The sequence below is a fragment of the Gordionus sp. m RMFG-2023 genome, chromosome 2 (assembly GCF_954871325.1).
Source record: "Gordionus sp. m RMFG-2023 chromosome 2, tfGorSpeb1-WG-v2, whole genome shotgun sequence".
Classification (NCBI taxonomy): Eukaryota; Metazoa; Nematomorpha; class Gordioida; order Chordodea; family Parachordodidae; genus Gordionus; species Gordionus sp. m RMFG-2023.
The window spans coordinates 14,583,359-14,601,444 of record NC_088776.1 but is presented as its reverse complement, the minus strand read 5'-3'; the positions used below and the strand labels follow the sequence as shown (position 1 = coordinate 14,601,444).

The window sequence follows — 18,086 nt, the reverse complement described above, 5'->3', positions numbered from 1 at the left end:
TAAAATGTCTAAAAAAATTATACAATATAGATAAATTTAAAAAAATTAGAAATGATAACAATATAATAAATTTTGAACCACAAGATGCAGCTTGTGATTGTAAAAGGAACTTTATTATTAATATTTTTTTAAAGTAGGATTAGCACTCCTCTATTAGACATGAAGTTTGCACCATATATGCATGGCTTATTATATTCGTTGAATTAATATTTAACTCATTAATTTGCCTAGTAATGCTTTCAGTAGAAAGACTCTGTATATTATAATTCCTATTAAATTTTCTTGGATATATCCAGAAAAAATGTAGCGGATAATTATGCTCAGGCTTTTACAACCTGATGCATCTTTTGTCTCCTCAGTCTTAAAAAAAAGCACTCACGTTATATTTATCAGAGATATTTTAAGCACCATATCTGCCATAAGAGTATTACTTCGTTTTAAATCTGAAGTGATGCATATTGGGCATTTTTGGGTATTAATTTCATTATTTTATTTAATTCAGGATCGTTTTAGATGGTGATTTAAAACATAATTATAGATAGTCCAGGAGAATAAACGTGTTTTCATCTTTTGCAGTATCCATAATTTTTGTTGAACCAGTTCCACGAAAAGGTAGCTTCTATATGCGAAGATATAGCATCAAATCAAATATTGATCAAAGATAATAATGATTACGGTTAATTTTTTGCTTTAACAAAATTCTTGTTATCTTAGTATCCTTATTTATATTATTTATATCATGACAAATTATTATTGAATTTATATTAGCTTTTGAGTTTTCATGTTTTAACAGTCCATTTTGTTTTAAATTTGGGGAGCCGAAATTTTTTATGGGTTAAATACTTTTTCTGGGTTTTTTTGAGGCCCTGGTAATTTGTATATTTAATTATATGATTGATTATTGTAAAAAATAGATTAATAACTAATTATATAATATTATTCCATGCTCCTTTTTTTATCGCTTTATATATGTATTAAATTAATAAACTTTTGTTTATTATTCTATTGTATTATTATTAATTAAAACGTTCCTAATTATATTTTAATATATTTTCCCTATTCTTTTATTTAAAATATATACTATAATAAAAACTAAAACTAGATAGGAATCAGTAGTAATAAGATTATTAAAAAAATATTATTATTAAATATTAAGGAAATGAGGAACACCAACATGTGTGTTATCTCAAGTAAAAGTAGTCCATCGGTACTGAATATTGTCATACATATAGATATTTTTAATTTATGATTTTTGATGGCGTCTATCAATGTAAATAAAAAAAAATATTCGATATTTATGAAATTATTTATCAAATAAATGACTTCAATTGAAAGCTGGATAAATGATGAGCTATATGATATATTGGGTATCAGTGATAGGTAACCTTGAAGCAATTTTATATACTCATAATATAAATTTTTTTGTACAGAGTTATATCTAAATTTTTGCTTGATATGGCGAAATCAAGCTGTAATGCGTCAGAATTTATTGATAAGATTAAAGAGACTAATACAATTGACATAGATCATAATGTTGTTGACTTCGCGCAAACTTTAATCGATAAAGTATACTAATTTTTATTATATAAAACGTTAATAGAGTTATCAATAGTTGGCAACATTCAAAAAACAGAATAATTATAAGCCATCAATTAATGAAGATCATTACTCTATTAATATTCAATACCCATCCAACAAAATCTTGTTAGATCATTTTGACGATAATATAGATAATGATCATTTTGATATCCAGGGATCTCAAAAAGTTATATTTTTAATTTTTTAATTATTAATTTTTTATTAACATTGATAAATATGGATCATTTTTTGTTTTTAGAATATTTTTACATTTGACTAGTATATTTTATTTATATATAAATCAGAGGTATGCAAATGACAGGCCCATCGTGGCCTGGTTGGAATTTAGTTCTTGCCTGGCCAAGCCTGTCCAAATTTATACCAGATCCAGTTCCAATTTTTTTTCCTAAGGTTACCTGGCCTAGCTGGACTTTCTTATTAAAGTAATAAACACAAAATATAGGATAAGGAAATCATATTTAAGAACAAATAATCAGCAGTAGATCATCTAATCCTTAAATTTTTAAGCAAATATGAATTATTTAACAAAATAATATTCTTTAGAATCTATTAAGTACTCCAGGCATTTCTACTTTTTGCCCACTTAGCCCTTTATTTTTTTTTGCCTAGCACATCCCAAATAATTTTCTTTAGATGTTACCCAGACCATTGGTAATCTAATATATTTTCACATTTTTTAAATAAATTTATTTGCATTTACTAACACAGAAAAAATTTAAATCTCTAGAAGATAATGTTACAGCTAGGCAAAAGATTTATAGAAAATGGACACAAGAAAATGAAGATATGGAAGAAGAAAAAGATTTGACTCAAAATTTGTCTGAAGATATTGATAAAAGTGATTTAGACACAGATGATGATGTATTATCTAATATAGAGTAATCTTGAATATATAAAAAAACTATTAATCAAAATTGAGATCAATTATCTTTCTTTTAATAACATATGGGCTAGACTATTTTTTTTTATCCAAGTAATTATATTTGCTATGTTAATTAGTGCTTTAAATCATGAGAAACCACTTAGTATTCCCATTTATTAGATATTAATAGCAATTTTATATTATCAGTTAATAATTTGAATTTTATAATGTCTCCTTGATAGTGTTATAGAATTCTGGGTTTATTTGTTTTTCAATAATTTATTTCAAATAGATATGCACAGTTATTGGGAGAATTTAGATTACATTGAAAAACCATATATTTGCATAAAATTTCCTTAAAGTTGATGTGATGACAACAGTTTGAAATGCATTATTTGAAAACAAATAAATGTAATACAAAAAAACTTAATTTGTATTTATATGTAAATAATTTAAGAAATGAATCAAAAGGAATTGTCTGATGGAAGTGAAAGCAATATAGATATTGAATTATCCCAATTGGACGAAGCTGAAGCAGAAAGGATAAAGGATATCAAAGAAAGGGATGCTTTTGTCAAACGTTTAAAACAGAGGGACATTAAAAAAAGAGAAGAAAAGGTTTAATATCATTGCCCATCATGGAATAATTAAATATATTTATTTTACCCATAATTTTTAATGAAATATTTTATTATAAATTTTACACAATATTTTAATGTGTCATTTGTGCCAAATAACTTATTGAATCTCAAAAAATTGATTTAAGATTTTACCTTTTTTATTGGCTAAAAATTATTTCTTTGTTATTGTTTACCATGATTTTGAGATGACACATAATTAAATATATTCAATAAAATGATTTATTTTATTTTTTTATATGGAATATTGGCTGGATATTAAAAAAAGTATTGATCAATGAATACTAGTTCTAACTGTCAACATTATATTTTTCGTAATTAAATAAAATGCATGAGGACTTGTTTAAAATGACGATTCGTTATTTTAGTATTATAATTTGAAAATAAATTAAATTGTATATTATAATTAATAATTATCTAACCTCCATTTTTTAAAAAAATTTCTTTTTATCAATTCAACTTTTTATAAATAAAGAAAGGGGAAAAATGAGGATTCGGGAAAACTGTGAATTTAAACTATAATTATTTTTACTAACATAATTAAAATTTAAAAGAGAAAATCTAAGCAAAAAAAGGAAGGAGAAGAGTCAATAGAAGAAAAAAAGACCAAGCTCCCCAAATTGAGAATCGAATCGAGGAGGAAATACCTAGAGAAAAGGGAAAAAGAGAAAGTACTGGAGCTCGAGGCTGACCTCGTGGATGAACAGTATTTGTTCGATGAAACAGAGTAATAAAAATAATACTTGAGCATTGTTTTACTGGTAATAGGAAAGGGGAAAAGATGAGTGAAAGGAATACAGAAAAGAGAAATTTACTGGGATATTATATAATAAATTAGATAATTCCACAATATTCATATTTTGTATAATCCAAGATTGACTCTTAAAGAAAAACTGGACATTCAATATAAGAAAAAGGTACTTAAAATAGCCAAAGATTACCAAGAAGCGGATCAGGTAGAAAAGATACAACGTTACTACATTCCACAAGGGAAGGATGAACCCTCTTCCAAAAAAGTAATTTAATAAAAAATTAAAATTGTGATAAAATTTAAACATTTTTTATTCATATTTATACCAAAATAACACTTCAACTTAAAAATTTAAAAATTCAAAATTATTTATACTACCTAATTTAACATAAGCAAATTGCTCATATAAATTTAAGCCATATAATTTGAAATTTATAAACATTTTAAAATATAACAGAAGTATAGTACATATTTCATATATATATTATAAAAGGTCCTCCCTAAATACAAACCAGAAGAAGATTTAACTTTAGAAGGAACCGGGAAAGAAAAAGATAAACGCACCACTCCTTTCGGAGTAACTGATCAAAATATATGGGAAAAGTCTCAAATGGAAGCTACCCAGCTCAAGTTTGGGGCTAGAAATGCCCTCGAACATTACAGAAAAGTATTACCTTTCATCACTTTTATTAAATTGAATTTAATAAATATATTTTTATTGATGTAAAGTGATACCATTGTATTCATCCACCCTAATCCTAGAGAGTAGTAATGACCAAAGTCCAAATGTTTTTGATTTTGCATTGTTTACTTAATCAGGCATGATGCAAGAACTGGCCTTGATCTCTTAAAGTTTAATTTAATAGTCACGATTTAATATGACATTTTATGAGAATTAAATCCCCACTACCTTAAAATGTTTTTAAAGTATGAATGAGCTGATTTACCTTTAATTATTCATCATTTACTTCTTTTTTCATCTTCCGATTTTCATCAAATTCTTGTAATAACAAACTCAAATTTATTTATATTTAAATCTGAGCGAAATAATTTATGATATATAAATTTGCTGTGATCCCACTTCCAGAGTCATCCTCAAAATTACGATATTATAGTTCCAGAGGAAGAAATGAATTTCGTCAGGGGGCTTGAGTTGCCTGGTACCAGACCTCGACCTCCCAAAGACCTTACGGGGGATAAAATATCCCAAGCAAAACCTGAAATTCAGATTTCCAAGAAAGAAAATATCAGAGAGACCCGCAAAAGCTTACCGATTTATTCCTATAGGCAAGAGTTGCTAGATGCCATTGAACAACACCAAATTCTCATTGTGGAAGGGGAGACTGGTAGTGGAAAAACTACACAAATACCCCAATATTTATATGAAGCTGTTAGTTTATTTTTATATTTTATTTTTATAACAAAAAATTTGTTGTTCTAAGTAATACCTATCAATAATTGATTGAGTGTAAATTTTCATTGATTTACTTTCAATGTAAAACAAAATTTGATTATGATAAATCTAATTTAAAAAGAATAAAAAAAATTATAAGCTCATGCTTATAAACTTATACTTTTTAAGTAAAATCCGGCTATCAATAATATTTTATACCTAATAATAGTCTAGTTATTATTTTTACTGGAAAAAATATTTTAAAGGGCTACACTTCAAACGATACAAAAGTTATAGGATGTACCCAACCTAGGCGAGTGGCAGCTATGAGTGTAGCAGCTCGGGTAGCTAAAGAAACATCTTTTAGGCTTGGTAACAAAGTGGGTTACAGTATAAGGTTTGAGGACTGCACAACGCCAGGCACTACCATCATTAAATATATGACAGACGGGATTTTGCTAAGGGAATTTCTCAATACTCCCGATTTAAGCGAATATAAGTTATAATTAGAAGATAAATATTTTGCTAATCTTTGAAGGGAGAAAAAAGCCACAAAACATTTTTTTCATTAATCAATCAATCTTTTTTTGTTATTAGCGTTTTGATAATAGACGAAGCTCACGAGAGAACCCTTCATACCGACATACTATTTGGGCTAGTCAAAGACGTCGCCCGCTTTCGGCCCGATCTCAAACTCTTAATATCCAGTGCCACATTGGACGCCCAAAAATTTTCTCAGGTTTTTTCGTTAATTGTAGTTACAAATTCGGTTGCGTTGCTAGCTTTTTTCATTTAAGCCTGAACATCAATTTTATATAATTAAAAAAAATAATGAAAGTTACATGATCTCTAGATTTAGGTCCCTTATCATGGTTTTTAATAGAGTAATAAATATTCACTTTATTCTATCTTTACTTCTGTCAATCAAACTCATCTTGAGATTTCACAAATTAATTTACAGTCACACTTTATTGAAAGAAAAAATTAATGAAGAAACGATTGTAAATATAATAAACCATACTAAAAAATCTAAGTTTTTCGACGATGCCCCCATTTTCCGTATTCCTGGAAGGCGTTATCCAGTAGATATTTATTATACTAAAGCCCCAGAGGCGGATTATCTGGAAGCTTGCGTTATAACTGCTCTACAAATTCACGTGACCCAACCCGTGCCAGGAGATATATTGGTTTTCTTGTCTGGTCAGGAAGAGATAGAGGTGGTCCAGGAAATCTTGATAGTAAAAGCATCTTAGATATATATTTTTTCTTTGTAAAATATGTTACCCTGAAAATTAGAGTTCTAATTTTCGGAAATTGTAAAATAACCATCTTTTAATATAGATATTATTTTCTTAACCAAGTATATATGGATAAAAAATCGGGGATTTATAAATTATAATATGTTAGTTAGATTTGCTAAATATTTATGAGTTTTTTGAAATTTTTGGGAAAATCAAACCCCAATACATAATTAAAAAAAGGAGTTTACAAATGATATAATTTCAAATGAAATACTATTATTATTTAAAACAGTATTGCAGATTAGTATTCTCCCTATTTATTTAATTGTATAAATATAATACTTTATTAAAAAGAATATAAAATCATTTACTATTTTTATTATATTATAAATCATCTACATTTATTATTTTTACAGGAAAAATGCCGAAAACTAGGATCCAAAATCAACGAATTAATTATACTTCCCATCTATTCCAACTTACCATCCGAAATGCAAGCTAAAATATTCGAACCTACTCCACCTCACGCTAGAAAAGTGCAATATAAATAAATATAATATATGCAAGTTTTTAAATGAGTTTTAATCCGCCAAAAAATATCTGACCAGTTTTAAATTTTCGGATAGGAAGATTTGCTTCTATCGGCGTTTAAATTAATATTATAGTTTGTAATTTTTCTACCATAAGATATATTATTCTTTAAACAAGGTCATATTAGCTACCAATATAGCAGAGACATCTCTAACTATAGATGGCGTTATATACGTAATAGATCCAGGATTTTGTAAACAGAAATCTTACAACGCCAGATCCGGTTTAGAATCATTGGTTGTGATACCTATATCAAAAGTTAAATCTTTCTCAAAAAAATTGCCTAAAAGTTTAAGGTCACGTAACTTAAATAATTATAATATTGAGATCACAATTGGATGGTATGGAATGGAATTCAGTGATTTAATTTATTGTATTTGTTTATTCTATCTTTCTATCGTGAATATTTTATAATGCTAGTAAAAAAAAATATATTTTTATTTGTGCTCGTTTTGAATTAAATAATTGACTGCCAATTAGTTTGGTTTTCAAAGATTGTTACTAATATTCTCAAATTTTTTATTTACAAAGGCTTCGGCTAATCAAAGGGCTGGTAGAGCTGGGCGCGTTGCGGCTGGCAAATGCTTCAGACTCTACACATCTTGGGCTTATAATAACGAACTCCCTGATGATTCTATTCCTGAGGTTTTTTTTATAGTAAAATCTTATTTTTTTTTATTTCAACTATATTCTTTAATTTATTTGTAAAAATAACTTTAGTGTTTAATAATCCTATTCACAATGTGCGAATCGAATAGCTCATTATTCATATTCATACAAATTATGATATTTACTATTTTTATTCAATTCTAATTATTCGAAGAATTTTTTTTTATAAATTGTTTCAAACTAAAATATATTGACAGAATTTTATAATTATTAGCATGTTATTTAGTTTAAAAATTCTATTCAATAAAATGGGCTGTTAACTAAAAAGGTAATTTGAGTGATTCAATTACAAATGAAAAATTTACCTAACATCTGATTTTTAAATATTATTTTATTTACCAACTGTTCCATTTTTTGCAAATGAGTATATTGACTTTATTGATGAATCAGGATAATGTTATTTAGTATTTATATTTATAAAGAGTTAGTTATCTTTAAAATAATTATTTTTTGACCAATCCATTACATCTTTTTAGAAATGAAATTATTAAATAATTGTTTATTTATATTCGAATAATTTACTATTCTTATTCGTTACTGTCTTTTTTGAATAGGCTTAGTGTTTTATAAAGTAAATTAATTCTTAGCGTTATATTTTTTTAGAGAGTAAAGGATAAATTAAAAAAGTTGATTTCTATATGTATTTAAATCATTTACATTACATCGAAATATATAATAATATAATAAAATTCTAATATATTTTATTTTAATATGTAAATATTTCTTTAAAAATTTTAGGCAACATTACAGTATAAGAATATTATTTTATTCGAAATTTTAAATACATAAGATCCAAAGAACGAACTTAGGTAACGTAGTTCTCCTCCTTAAATCCTTGGGCATCGACGATCTTTTACGATTTGATTTCATGGACCCACCACCCCAAGAGTCTCTCGTTTCAGCCCTGGAGCAACTATACGCCTTAGGGGCTGTTAACCATCTCGGACAATTAACAACCACAGGTAGAAAAATGGCCGAGTTTCCAGTGCACCCCATGATGTCTAAAATGATATTGGCTTCTCAGAAGTATTATCATTGTTGTTAATTAGCACTTACACTTTATTTATATGTTGACATGAGTTAATACAATTTACATTTTCCCCCTTTTTCTTTATTACCAATCAAATATAAATTTGGTAAAGAAGCCACATATTTATAAAAGAAATAATATAAAAATAAATGTTTTTGAAATCTTTAAGAGACCTGCAAGCTTGTAACAAAGTGCTCTTGGGTATCTGGTCTATTTCGCGGAATTGTATGATTTAATAATCATAAAAGATAATTAGAAATTCAGGCTGAATTTTTAACCATTGAAAAAATAAGATGATCAAATATTTAGATATTCTATTAAAACATCTGTAAAATTTTTTTGAATGATAAAAATTTAAAACCCAGATTGGGCCATAAATGATTAAATTTTTAAAAAAGGCTAAATTGCCGGGACTAAAATTGGGGATCTCTGATTTATATTTTTTTGTTATAAGTTATAAAAAATGATGTTGATGGCACACTTTCATAATTATAATTTGTAATTTAAATTATATATAATAAATATCAGAGACCTGCAGAGGTATCATTTGTACGGCCCGGCCCGGATATTTAAAAAAAAAAATTTTTGGAGCCCGGCCCTGCCTGGATTTTTTAAAAAAAAATTTTTTAGGCCCGGCTCGGAATTTTTTAAACAAAAAATTGATTATTTTGTATTTTATCATATTTTTCGGCGAGTATTATCATTTAATAAGCAAGTATATTAGCTAATGTTGTTAAACGGCTCGTTTTGAGCCGATTTTTAAAAACTGCTAACTCAATATTTTCGCCAGAGAAATATTGACTAAGCCTCGAAATTTCGATACTATATGTCTAGACTTTTGCTCCTTCTATGAGCAAAATTTTCAGGCTTGCATAATATTTTTCAGCATAAAAAATTGAGTTAGCCGTTTTTAAAAATCGGCTCAAAACGAGCCGTTTAACAATTTTTTTTATTTTTATTCTAAACAGATATTTAGTATATTACAAATTGATACTATAAAAAATTTGTGTAAATAATATTTTAAAAATATACTATGTATTTATAAAAAAAAATAAAAATAATATTTTATTTAATAAAAAATATAACATACATTATATAATAATGTATTTAATCCTTTGCGTATTTATTCCACGGCAGGAAAACTATAATTTTATTATGTAAGAGATACTATGAGTGTTAGCTAGTGTTAACTTTCACCAAACATTATATCAATCATAATTATATATAATCATTATAATTATATCTAATTGACGAATTTAATAATTCATGTTGTATTAATTTTTTAAAAAAATATGGCCTGGCCCGGGTATTTAAAAAAAAAATTTTTTTTCAGGCCTGGCCCAGGTATATTTTAAAAATTTAAAATACGGCCCGGCCAGGCTTAGGGCTGGGCCTGCAGGTCTCTGATAAATATAATACATATTATATCCCCTATCTAAATTTTGTATAATAAATAAGGTTGATAAAGTAACTTACTATACTATCCTCCTTATCTCTATTCTCTAAATAATCCACTTATTTTTTTTGCCTAAACGAATTTTGAGAATTTTATTTATTTAAAAGTTGAAACTATTTTTTTCTTGTACAGAGGGAATTTTATACGAAATAATAAAAATTAGCTTTGTGCTTTTTAATTAATTCGTAGGAACTAGCTCTATTTTTGAATTTAGGAGCGTGAATTAAGTCCTCCTTTTAAGAAGTCAGCGTCTACATGACAGAGTTTTCACTGGATGCAAATTCCCCTCAAAAATCTAAGCCTACCCACCTAAAAAAAATTAACATCTTCGGCGGCAATGTTTCCCTATTATTAATTACATCTTTTTAAATTTCTAACTTAAATTATTTTATCTCTTCTACCAACTATCTAAATTTTGTGAATATAAGGAGATCTTTTTTAGATAATGAATTCAATTAAAACCCTTTCATAATGCATTGTTATAGCATTATGAGTTATGAGATTGCTGAAAATGTCAATTTAAAAGGATGCAGAAAGATTTATTTTGAAAATAATCTATGATTATTTGCAATATAAATAATTTTTGTTCTATTTCATCTCAAAATTTAATAGATAACCCCCCAAAAATTAATCCCACCCCATCAAAGGCGCCTACCCCCTACCCTCTCAAGAAAAAAATGGATGCAAACTGTTCCTACCCCTCCCGCTTAGACGCTGTAAGAAGTGTAAAAACTGTATGGTATATAGAGATTTAATAGGAAAATAGAAGATAAGCAAAAAAAATAAAGTGGATGGGTTATTTCTTAATTTAAATATTTAGCTTTTCTCACAAGCTCTATGATATCTAAAATGATATAGACACTTATTAAATGTGAACCTAGAGAGATATTTTCGGTAAATGTTTAGAATAAGTAAGTGCATAAATAAAAACTTGAAAACTATGCAATTGATAGGACAGTTGGTTTCATTTACCTCCACTATATTCCAATTCCCTCTCCCCCTATCTATGGGTGTTGGGAAGTGACACAAAAGTTGAATAATATAAAGTAATTAATCTTTTAACTAGCTACTAATAACAATATAAGACGGTTCAAATTTATTTTATAAGCAAGAGAGGAATAAAATTTTTGGTATTTTTTTTGTTCATTAAAAAGATACAATTGCGTTGCCGCCATAATAACGATAGCTTCCATGGTTTCCTTAAACAACTCCATTTTCTATAGACCCAAAGACAAAATTTTATTTGCCGATGCAGCCCGCAAAAACTTTTTCTGCCCTCACGGTGACCATTTAACTCTTATGAGGGTTTACAATGAAGTAAAATTCTTTTATTTGGGTTATTACTGTATGGAAATCTTTTTTATTTTAAGCTAAATTATATTTTTGCAAAGTACACATATTTTTTTCCAATATCAATCAACGATTATTATATCAAATTAATAGAAAATATATTATTTTTAAATATTATGAAAAATCGGATTTTTTATACCACTATTAAGAAGTGACTTATTTATTTGTTAAAATTCATATATTTTTTAAAAACCTAAAATAATTTCTTACACCATAATACATTTTTTTATATTGCTGATCGCAATCTGGTATGGGGGTCAACATCTCAAAATGTTGATGATTTCACATCATTAATCTTGTTCACCCCAGACCTGGATTGCAATGGAAATTAGCACAACCTCCTGATAAAATTGGTGGCATCTACTCCTTCCTCCCTTCCCGTCTCATAAACAATTTGCTATTATCGCCTAATTTCTCCTAATGATAATAGACTATATCAGGCAAGCGAAAAAATAGAGACTAAATTTTTTGGGGGGCCAAAAATAATTTATTATAATAATTTTTGTTGCAGGGTTAAGAATTAATTATATTCGCTCTCGCTAAAATATAAGTAAACACTTTCAAGGGATATTAAGGGTATTTTTGAATAGAGAATTAGAGAAGCTAAATACCTACCCATCCTTCTAAGTTCGAAGGTATAATATTTACCAGTGTAGAAATTAACTCCTAAATTTATATATATATATGAACTTTAAATAAAACCTAAACTTAGTGGGCAGAAACCGATTTTTCTACACAATGGTGTTACGAAAACTTTATCCAATATCGTTGCATGAAACGCGCACGAGAAATCAGGGAACAATTACTTTATTTGGCAGAGAGGATAGAAATTTACATTCCACCACTCACTCAAAATAATCAAAATGATTCTCAAAAAAATATCGCCCAACATTTAGATGAATCTACCGATTATGACGACGTTGCTATCAGAAAAGTTATAATTATATATAAAATTTTTATGTAATTTTATTGGGATATACAATATGTCACGTCACATGATAAATTACCATTTTAATACAATTTAATGTTTTTTATTATTGCTTTTATTAAACTCAAGTAAATTTGGTTATGTGATGCTTCCACATTTATTATGCTGCTTTATAATCCTGTTATATTTTCAATGTAAACACTGGGTCAACTCGTGGTGTTAATTATAAAGTTGGGACCCCATCCAATTCTATTTTTTTGTAAAAGTTTAAATTTTATTTTTATATAGATTATGTTCTAAATATTTCCTTAATTTTTCAAACCGGTTAAAAATGTTAAGGATTTTTTTTGAATATTTTCATTTTTAAAGACTAATCATTGCGCTGCATTGGTAAAAAAAAGATTTCTTTGAAAATCATGCATACCTTTTTTAAAGTGAATTAGTAAAATAATAGCTCTTTTTGTCCAAAAATGTTAATCGATTAAACTTTTGCTTGATATTGTAATTGAAATGAAAATATATGGCTAAATCCCCTCCTCATTAAAAAAGTATTTATGTGCACCTGCTAACCGAAATTTTTGATTTCAAACTACTATTTAACACTAACTGCTGTTATAAAGTAAATAAATTTAATTTAAACTCTGTCTGCTACATTTTGAAAAGTAATTACCAATCTGAAATTTTAAAAAATTCTCATTTAAATTTAGCAATTTTTCTAAAATAAACAATTCTTCAGGCAATAACTGCTGGCTATTTCTATCACACGGCTCGGTTTACAGAAAAAGGTAGTTATAAAACGACCATTAAATTCAACAATATAAACACTACCGGAGTCCTAATCCATCCTAATAGTTGTTTGTTTCAAACGAATCCTAAATGGATCATCTATTACGAGCTCGTTTTCACAACCAAAGAATACATGAGACAAGTTTGTATTGATTATGAAGATAATTAATTAATTAGTTCATAATAAATTTTATTTTACACATGTTGAGATAGCTTTTATCTTTTAGTTTATCAATAAAATTTGGACATAGATAAATTCATTATTGAGGTTAAAAACAGGGATGTGAACCCTTCGACAAAAAAAATGTCCGGGTTCGGGTCCGGTAATAAATTTAAAAAGGACCCGGGTCCAGGTTCAGAGGGAACATAAAAATAATGACTCAAAATAAGACATTTTTTCATTCATTTTTTATTTTACTTCAATATATACACATTTATAATCGAAATGAGATAATTTATATTTTAAATATTTTATTCAATCGCACAATCATGATATCTTCTAAAATATCATCCTACAGATTTCCACTTAAATTATACAAAATATATTTTAACGATAAAAATCCACGTTCTACCCTTACCTAAAATAGATATTCATTTTTATAATACATAAATTATTGTACTTGTATTCTAGACAAGGTATATAATTCTGGATATATTGAAGAATTTTCCTCCCAGAATTTTAAAATGTTTGCATCTCTATTTATTCTCTTAACTTCTAAGAACTTTTCTATCAAAGATACAATAGATATTTTTTGCTCCTTTCTATCAGATGATAATTTAATTTTTTTTCTCTATCTAATAGTAAAATTTCCAGATCATCAATATCGTTATCATTATCATTGTTATCGCTACAACCAGTAGATATTGTTGTAGCCTCCAATATATTGTAAATAATAGAGTTTTGGGTATGCCATAAATCTTCAAGATGGTCTATAGCCATTTGTTTTTTCTCACTACTTAATAAAACCTGATATCGCGGGTCTAAATAAATCGAAGTATATACAACACTATTTTGTAAATATTGTTGCTCTCTTATTTTCATATTTTCTAATACTTCATTTGAAAAAGAACTTGTTAATCTCCCTAACTCTAATCGACATCTTAACCATATGCCATAAAAATCCGATAACATAATTGTTTTGCTTGCAATCTTAATGTTGTTATTTTTAAAGGAACCAGCACACTAGTAAGCTCTTTTACTTGATTCCAATCATCTTCTGACAAAATGATTTCACATTCTCCTATGATAAAATCATTACAGAAATCTTTCAAAATTAATAATCGCTCTAGCATCATACATATAGAGGACCAACGTGTTGTGCAATCTAAAATTGCCATTTGCCTTTTCATGGATTTTAATATTTTAACAATTGTGGGAGTTCTTAAATATTTTACAACATCCCTTGCTTTATCAATTATAGTTTTAAAGTGACTATTTTTTAGGGAATCATTAATAGCCAATTGTAGGGTATGGGCTGCACATCTGATACAGTATTTTGTGGAGAAATCTTGTTATTTCCTGCAAATCAATTTCACTTATTTCCTCATAATTATCATCATCATCATCTATATCATCAATTTCTTCCAGTGAACATTCATTTAATAATTTGATTGATTTTACTAGATTGGAACCATTATCAGTAGTAATTGAATAAACGTTTCTTATAGGAATATGAAATTTATTTAATGTTTCTAATATCATTCTTTTTATATTTTCAGAAGTTAAACTCTCTTTAATCTCCTTCATAGCTAAATTTCTTAATATTATATTATTTTCTTTTATATACTGTATATTTATTCCTAGAATATTTTTCCCTAATCTTTGGGCGGAATCAATTTTTAATGAAATTAATTTGTTTTTTGTTTCTTTTATTATTTTTGCTTGTATTTTTTTCGATTCATTAACTACTAAGTCCTTAATTTTAAAACGGTTAATTGATGTTCCAATTGCCTTACTAATAGGATCAATAATTTTTTTAAAACCGGAATCCTCAATAATATTGAAAGGCCTTCCATTTATTGTAACAAGCTTAACTAAAGCATCATCAAATTCTCCTCAGACAATTGAATATGAATCCTTTTTTTAAAGCAAAATTTTTCAATATTATTTTCATCCTTCTTTACAATACTGACAGTAGACTTTGTAACAATGTCTTCTTCCAAAAATTTGGTTTTTCTATTTAAATATTCCTCAAAGATTATAGAATGATGCCTTAATCTTTCCAGATTAGTATTATGTGAACCTTTTATCATTAGGTGGCAGGTTTTGCACTCAGAATCCCCTTTAGTTGCATTATAGTACTCTAACAAAATATCTTTTAGTTTCATACTAAAAAAAACAAAATTTAATTTGTTTAAAACTTAAAAGTAGAGACACATAGAATGTATATATTTTTTAATCAGGCTACATCCAAAATCTTAAAAATATAAATAAATAAATTTTGAGGAAAAAAATTACATAATCTATTTTTAATGTAAAAATAAAATAGTGTCCAATTTCATGAAATTTTTATAAAAAATTAGTAAGTACAATTCTTCTTAATGCTGTTAATTTTATAAATTTACTACCCAAACGATTATAGCCTTTTATATTAACATATATTAGTGTCGGAAAATAATTTAATGGAAAAGTTAAGAATGCACAGGAACCTCTCGTGCAAAAATGACTTAAAAATTGGATATTCTATAGAAAATAGGAAAAACAAAACTTGAATTATGATCAAGTGATAAAGAAAATCTTAGCTGTAAAGGCTTAATTTATTAAATTATAATTTGGTAAAAATAAAAAATTATAATTTAATTTAAAAGGTGCTGGAAAATTATATAATTTCTATCACAATTTTATTTAAATAATAATTTTTTATATATTATGGAAAAATTATCTTTCAAAATAGATTATATTATTGGTTTTCCAACTATTTATTAAATATTGATATAATTATTTACAACATGTATTTATTAAATATATAAATAAAATCTAAACATAACTATTATCAATTATCAAATATGTTTATACAAAGTTAAATAACTGAAAGGTAACATAAAATAATAAATACAATTAAATATTTACATATCTTTATCAAGCATTTTGAATATTTTAATTTTTTTATAAAATTTAAATGTGTCCAAAGTGTTTTGTTATTAATTTGTGAAAATTTTAAGGATTTTTTCAAAACTTGGATGCAGCTCAAATAAAATAACTAATTTTTTTGATATGATGATTTGAATATATTTGATAATTTATAATAAAATTATATATTTGCAAAATACTGCCAATTTTGATTAATTTAAATTTACTGCTCAAAAAACATAACCTTAATATTTTAACACTGCAAAATAATCACTTAATAAAATTTTTATATAAGATATTAAAAAATTAGCTTTTAAAATTAAAATATTATTACTTGCAGTTAGTGTTGTTAAACGGCTCGAGTTGAGCCGATTTTTTAAAACGGCTAACTCAACATTATAGCCAAGAAAATATTGCCTAAGCGTCAAGATTTTATAGATGTTTAATCCTATGTACCATCTATGAGCAAAATCTTTAAGCTTACATAATATTTTTCTGTATTGAGTTAGCCATTTTTAAAAATCGGCTCAAATTGAGCCGTTTAACAACACTACTTGCCATACAAAATAATTCCAAATTTCACTTTCAAATCAAAATAGTCAAAGTATTTCTAATAAGAGTAAATAAATTTACATAATAAAATATTATTACTTACACTATAAAATAATGTATGGTATCAATATCTAAATTAAATGAAAGGTCCAGGAAGAAAAACGCGAAGATAAAATAAATGATTCCACGAAAAAAAATTATAAAAATTTTTTATTATTTTTTAAAAATTAATAAAATTATAAAATTTTTTTAAAAATTAATAAAATTATATTTTTACATTAATTTAAAAAAAAAATTTTAAGTTTAAAATTTTTAACACCCTTAACCCTTGCACCCTCCACTTTTTAAAAGGGTCCGGGTCCAGCCAAAATACGAGGGTTCAGGGTCCGGGTTCACATCCCTGGTTAAAAACATATGTAGCTTTAAAAATATCTATTTGTTGTAAAATCGATTACACAAATATCTTTTATGAAAAATATTATTTTTATGCATCGTTTAAAGAATAATATGTAATTATAGGTTATAGAGATTGAAAACAGCTGGTTACTTGAAGTCGCTCCGCATTATTACAAGGAAAAGGATTTAGAAGATAACTCGGATAAAAAATTACCTAAAGCAACAGGAAAATCTAGCAAAGAACTAAATAGGACATATGACTAAAAATAAATATTTTACTTTTGCATGGGATACAATTTACCTTATTTGATATCCTCCTTAATTAGATGAAAGAATTTTGATATTCACAAAATAGAATATATCATAGTTAAAATTTATAGACAATCCTTCATTCTGAGTACAGGGGGTAGACTTTTGTATATAATGTCCATATTATGTAAATATTGTTTTATATTTGCTAAAATAAAGAGCGTAATATAAACTAATTTTTAAAATTTATATATTTTTATTTCTACGATAGACTAAGAAAGATGATTCAAATATTATTTGAGTCATTTTTTGATGAAAGCCATCTAAATATAAAATTAATTTTATATTCCCAACCCGACCCAAAAATCAAGGTAAAAACGTTTCTTTGGCCCCAGAATAATTTTCTAACCCAATCTTCGGGTCGGTGGGGTTTACAGACCTATAGGTATCTCAATTAATATACTCCAATTAATTATTGATTAGATTAATATAAAATGTAGGGGTTCAGTTGCATAATCGATTTTT

The 18,086-nt window shown here is 26.5% G+C and overlaps 2 protein-coding genes across 3 annotated transcripts; both read left to right on the top strand.

Moving 5' to 3' along the window:
- Nucleotides 1–1,287: 1,287 nt before the first annotated feature.
- LOC135924105 (pre-mRNA-splicing factor ATP-dependent RNA helicase DHX16-like) lies at nucleotides 1,288–2,481 on the top strand. Its single transcript, XM_065459151.1, has 4 exons — nucleotides 1,288–1,380; nucleotides 1,431–1,566; nucleotides 1,613–1,765; nucleotides 2,308–2,481. Exons 1-4 carry the CDS (start codon nucleotides 1,319–1,321, stop codon nucleotides 2,479–2,481), a joined length of 525 nt encoding a protein of 174 aa, XP_065315223.1. The 5' UTR covers nucleotides 1,288–1,318.
- Nucleotides 2,482–2,895: 414 nt separating this feature from the next.
- On the top strand, nucleotides 2,896–17,662 carry LOC135925082 (pre-mRNA-splicing factor ATP-dependent RNA helicase DHX16-like). Of its 2 annotated transcripts, none has more exons than XM_065460245.1 (16): nucleotides 2,896–3,079; nucleotides 3,654–3,826; nucleotides 3,974–4,115; nucleotides 4,344–4,517; nucleotides 4,938–5,240; nucleotides 5,510–5,742; nucleotides 5,841–5,982; nucleotides 6,278–6,481; nucleotides 6,901–7,020; nucleotides 7,193–7,333; nucleotides 7,607–7,732; nucleotides 8,535–8,770; nucleotides 11,385–11,547; nucleotides 12,293–12,514; nucleotides 13,245–13,436; nucleotides 17,436–17,662. In XM_065460245.1, exons 1-16 carry the CDS (start codon nucleotides 2,921–2,923, stop codon nucleotides 17,574–17,576), a joined length of 2,871 nt encoding a protein of 956 aa, XP_065316317.1. In that variant the 5' UTR covers nucleotides 2,896–2,920; the 3' UTR covers nucleotides 17,577–17,662. The 2 variants fall into 2 exon arrangements, with proteins under 2 accessions (XP_065316317.1, XP_065316318.1); XM_065460246.1 differs by having other exon boundaries at nucleotides 2,897–3,079; nucleotides 7,607–7,720.
- Nucleotides 17,663–18,086: the final 424 nt, after the last annotated feature.

Bases quoted from the DNA above. Each gene is read 5' to 3' on its own strand.
- LOC135925082 (XM_065460245.1), top strand. From the start codon at position 2,921: ATGAATCAAAAGGAATTGTCTGATGGAAGTGAAAGCAATATAGATATT. The intron at 3,827-3,973 runs GTAATAAAAATA...GTATAATCCAAG, and splicing joins TATTTGTTCGATGAAACAGA to ATTGACTCTTAAAGAAAAAC. The intron at 13,437-17,435 runs GTTTGTATTGAT...ATGTAATTATAG, and splicing joins CCAAAGAATACATGAGACAA to GTTATAGAGATTGAAAACAG.
- LOC135924105 (XM_065459151.1), top strand. From the start codon at position 1,319: ATGACTTCAATTGAAAGCTGGATAAATGATGAGCTATATGATATATTG. The intron at 1,567-1,612 runs GTATACTAATTT...AGTTATCAATAG, and splicing joins CGCAAACTTTAATCGATAAA to TTGGCAACATTCAAAAAACA. The intron at 1,766-2,307 runs GTTATATTTTTA...TTACTAACACAG, and splicing joins ATATCCAGGGATCTCAAAAA to AAAAAATTTAAATCTCTAGA.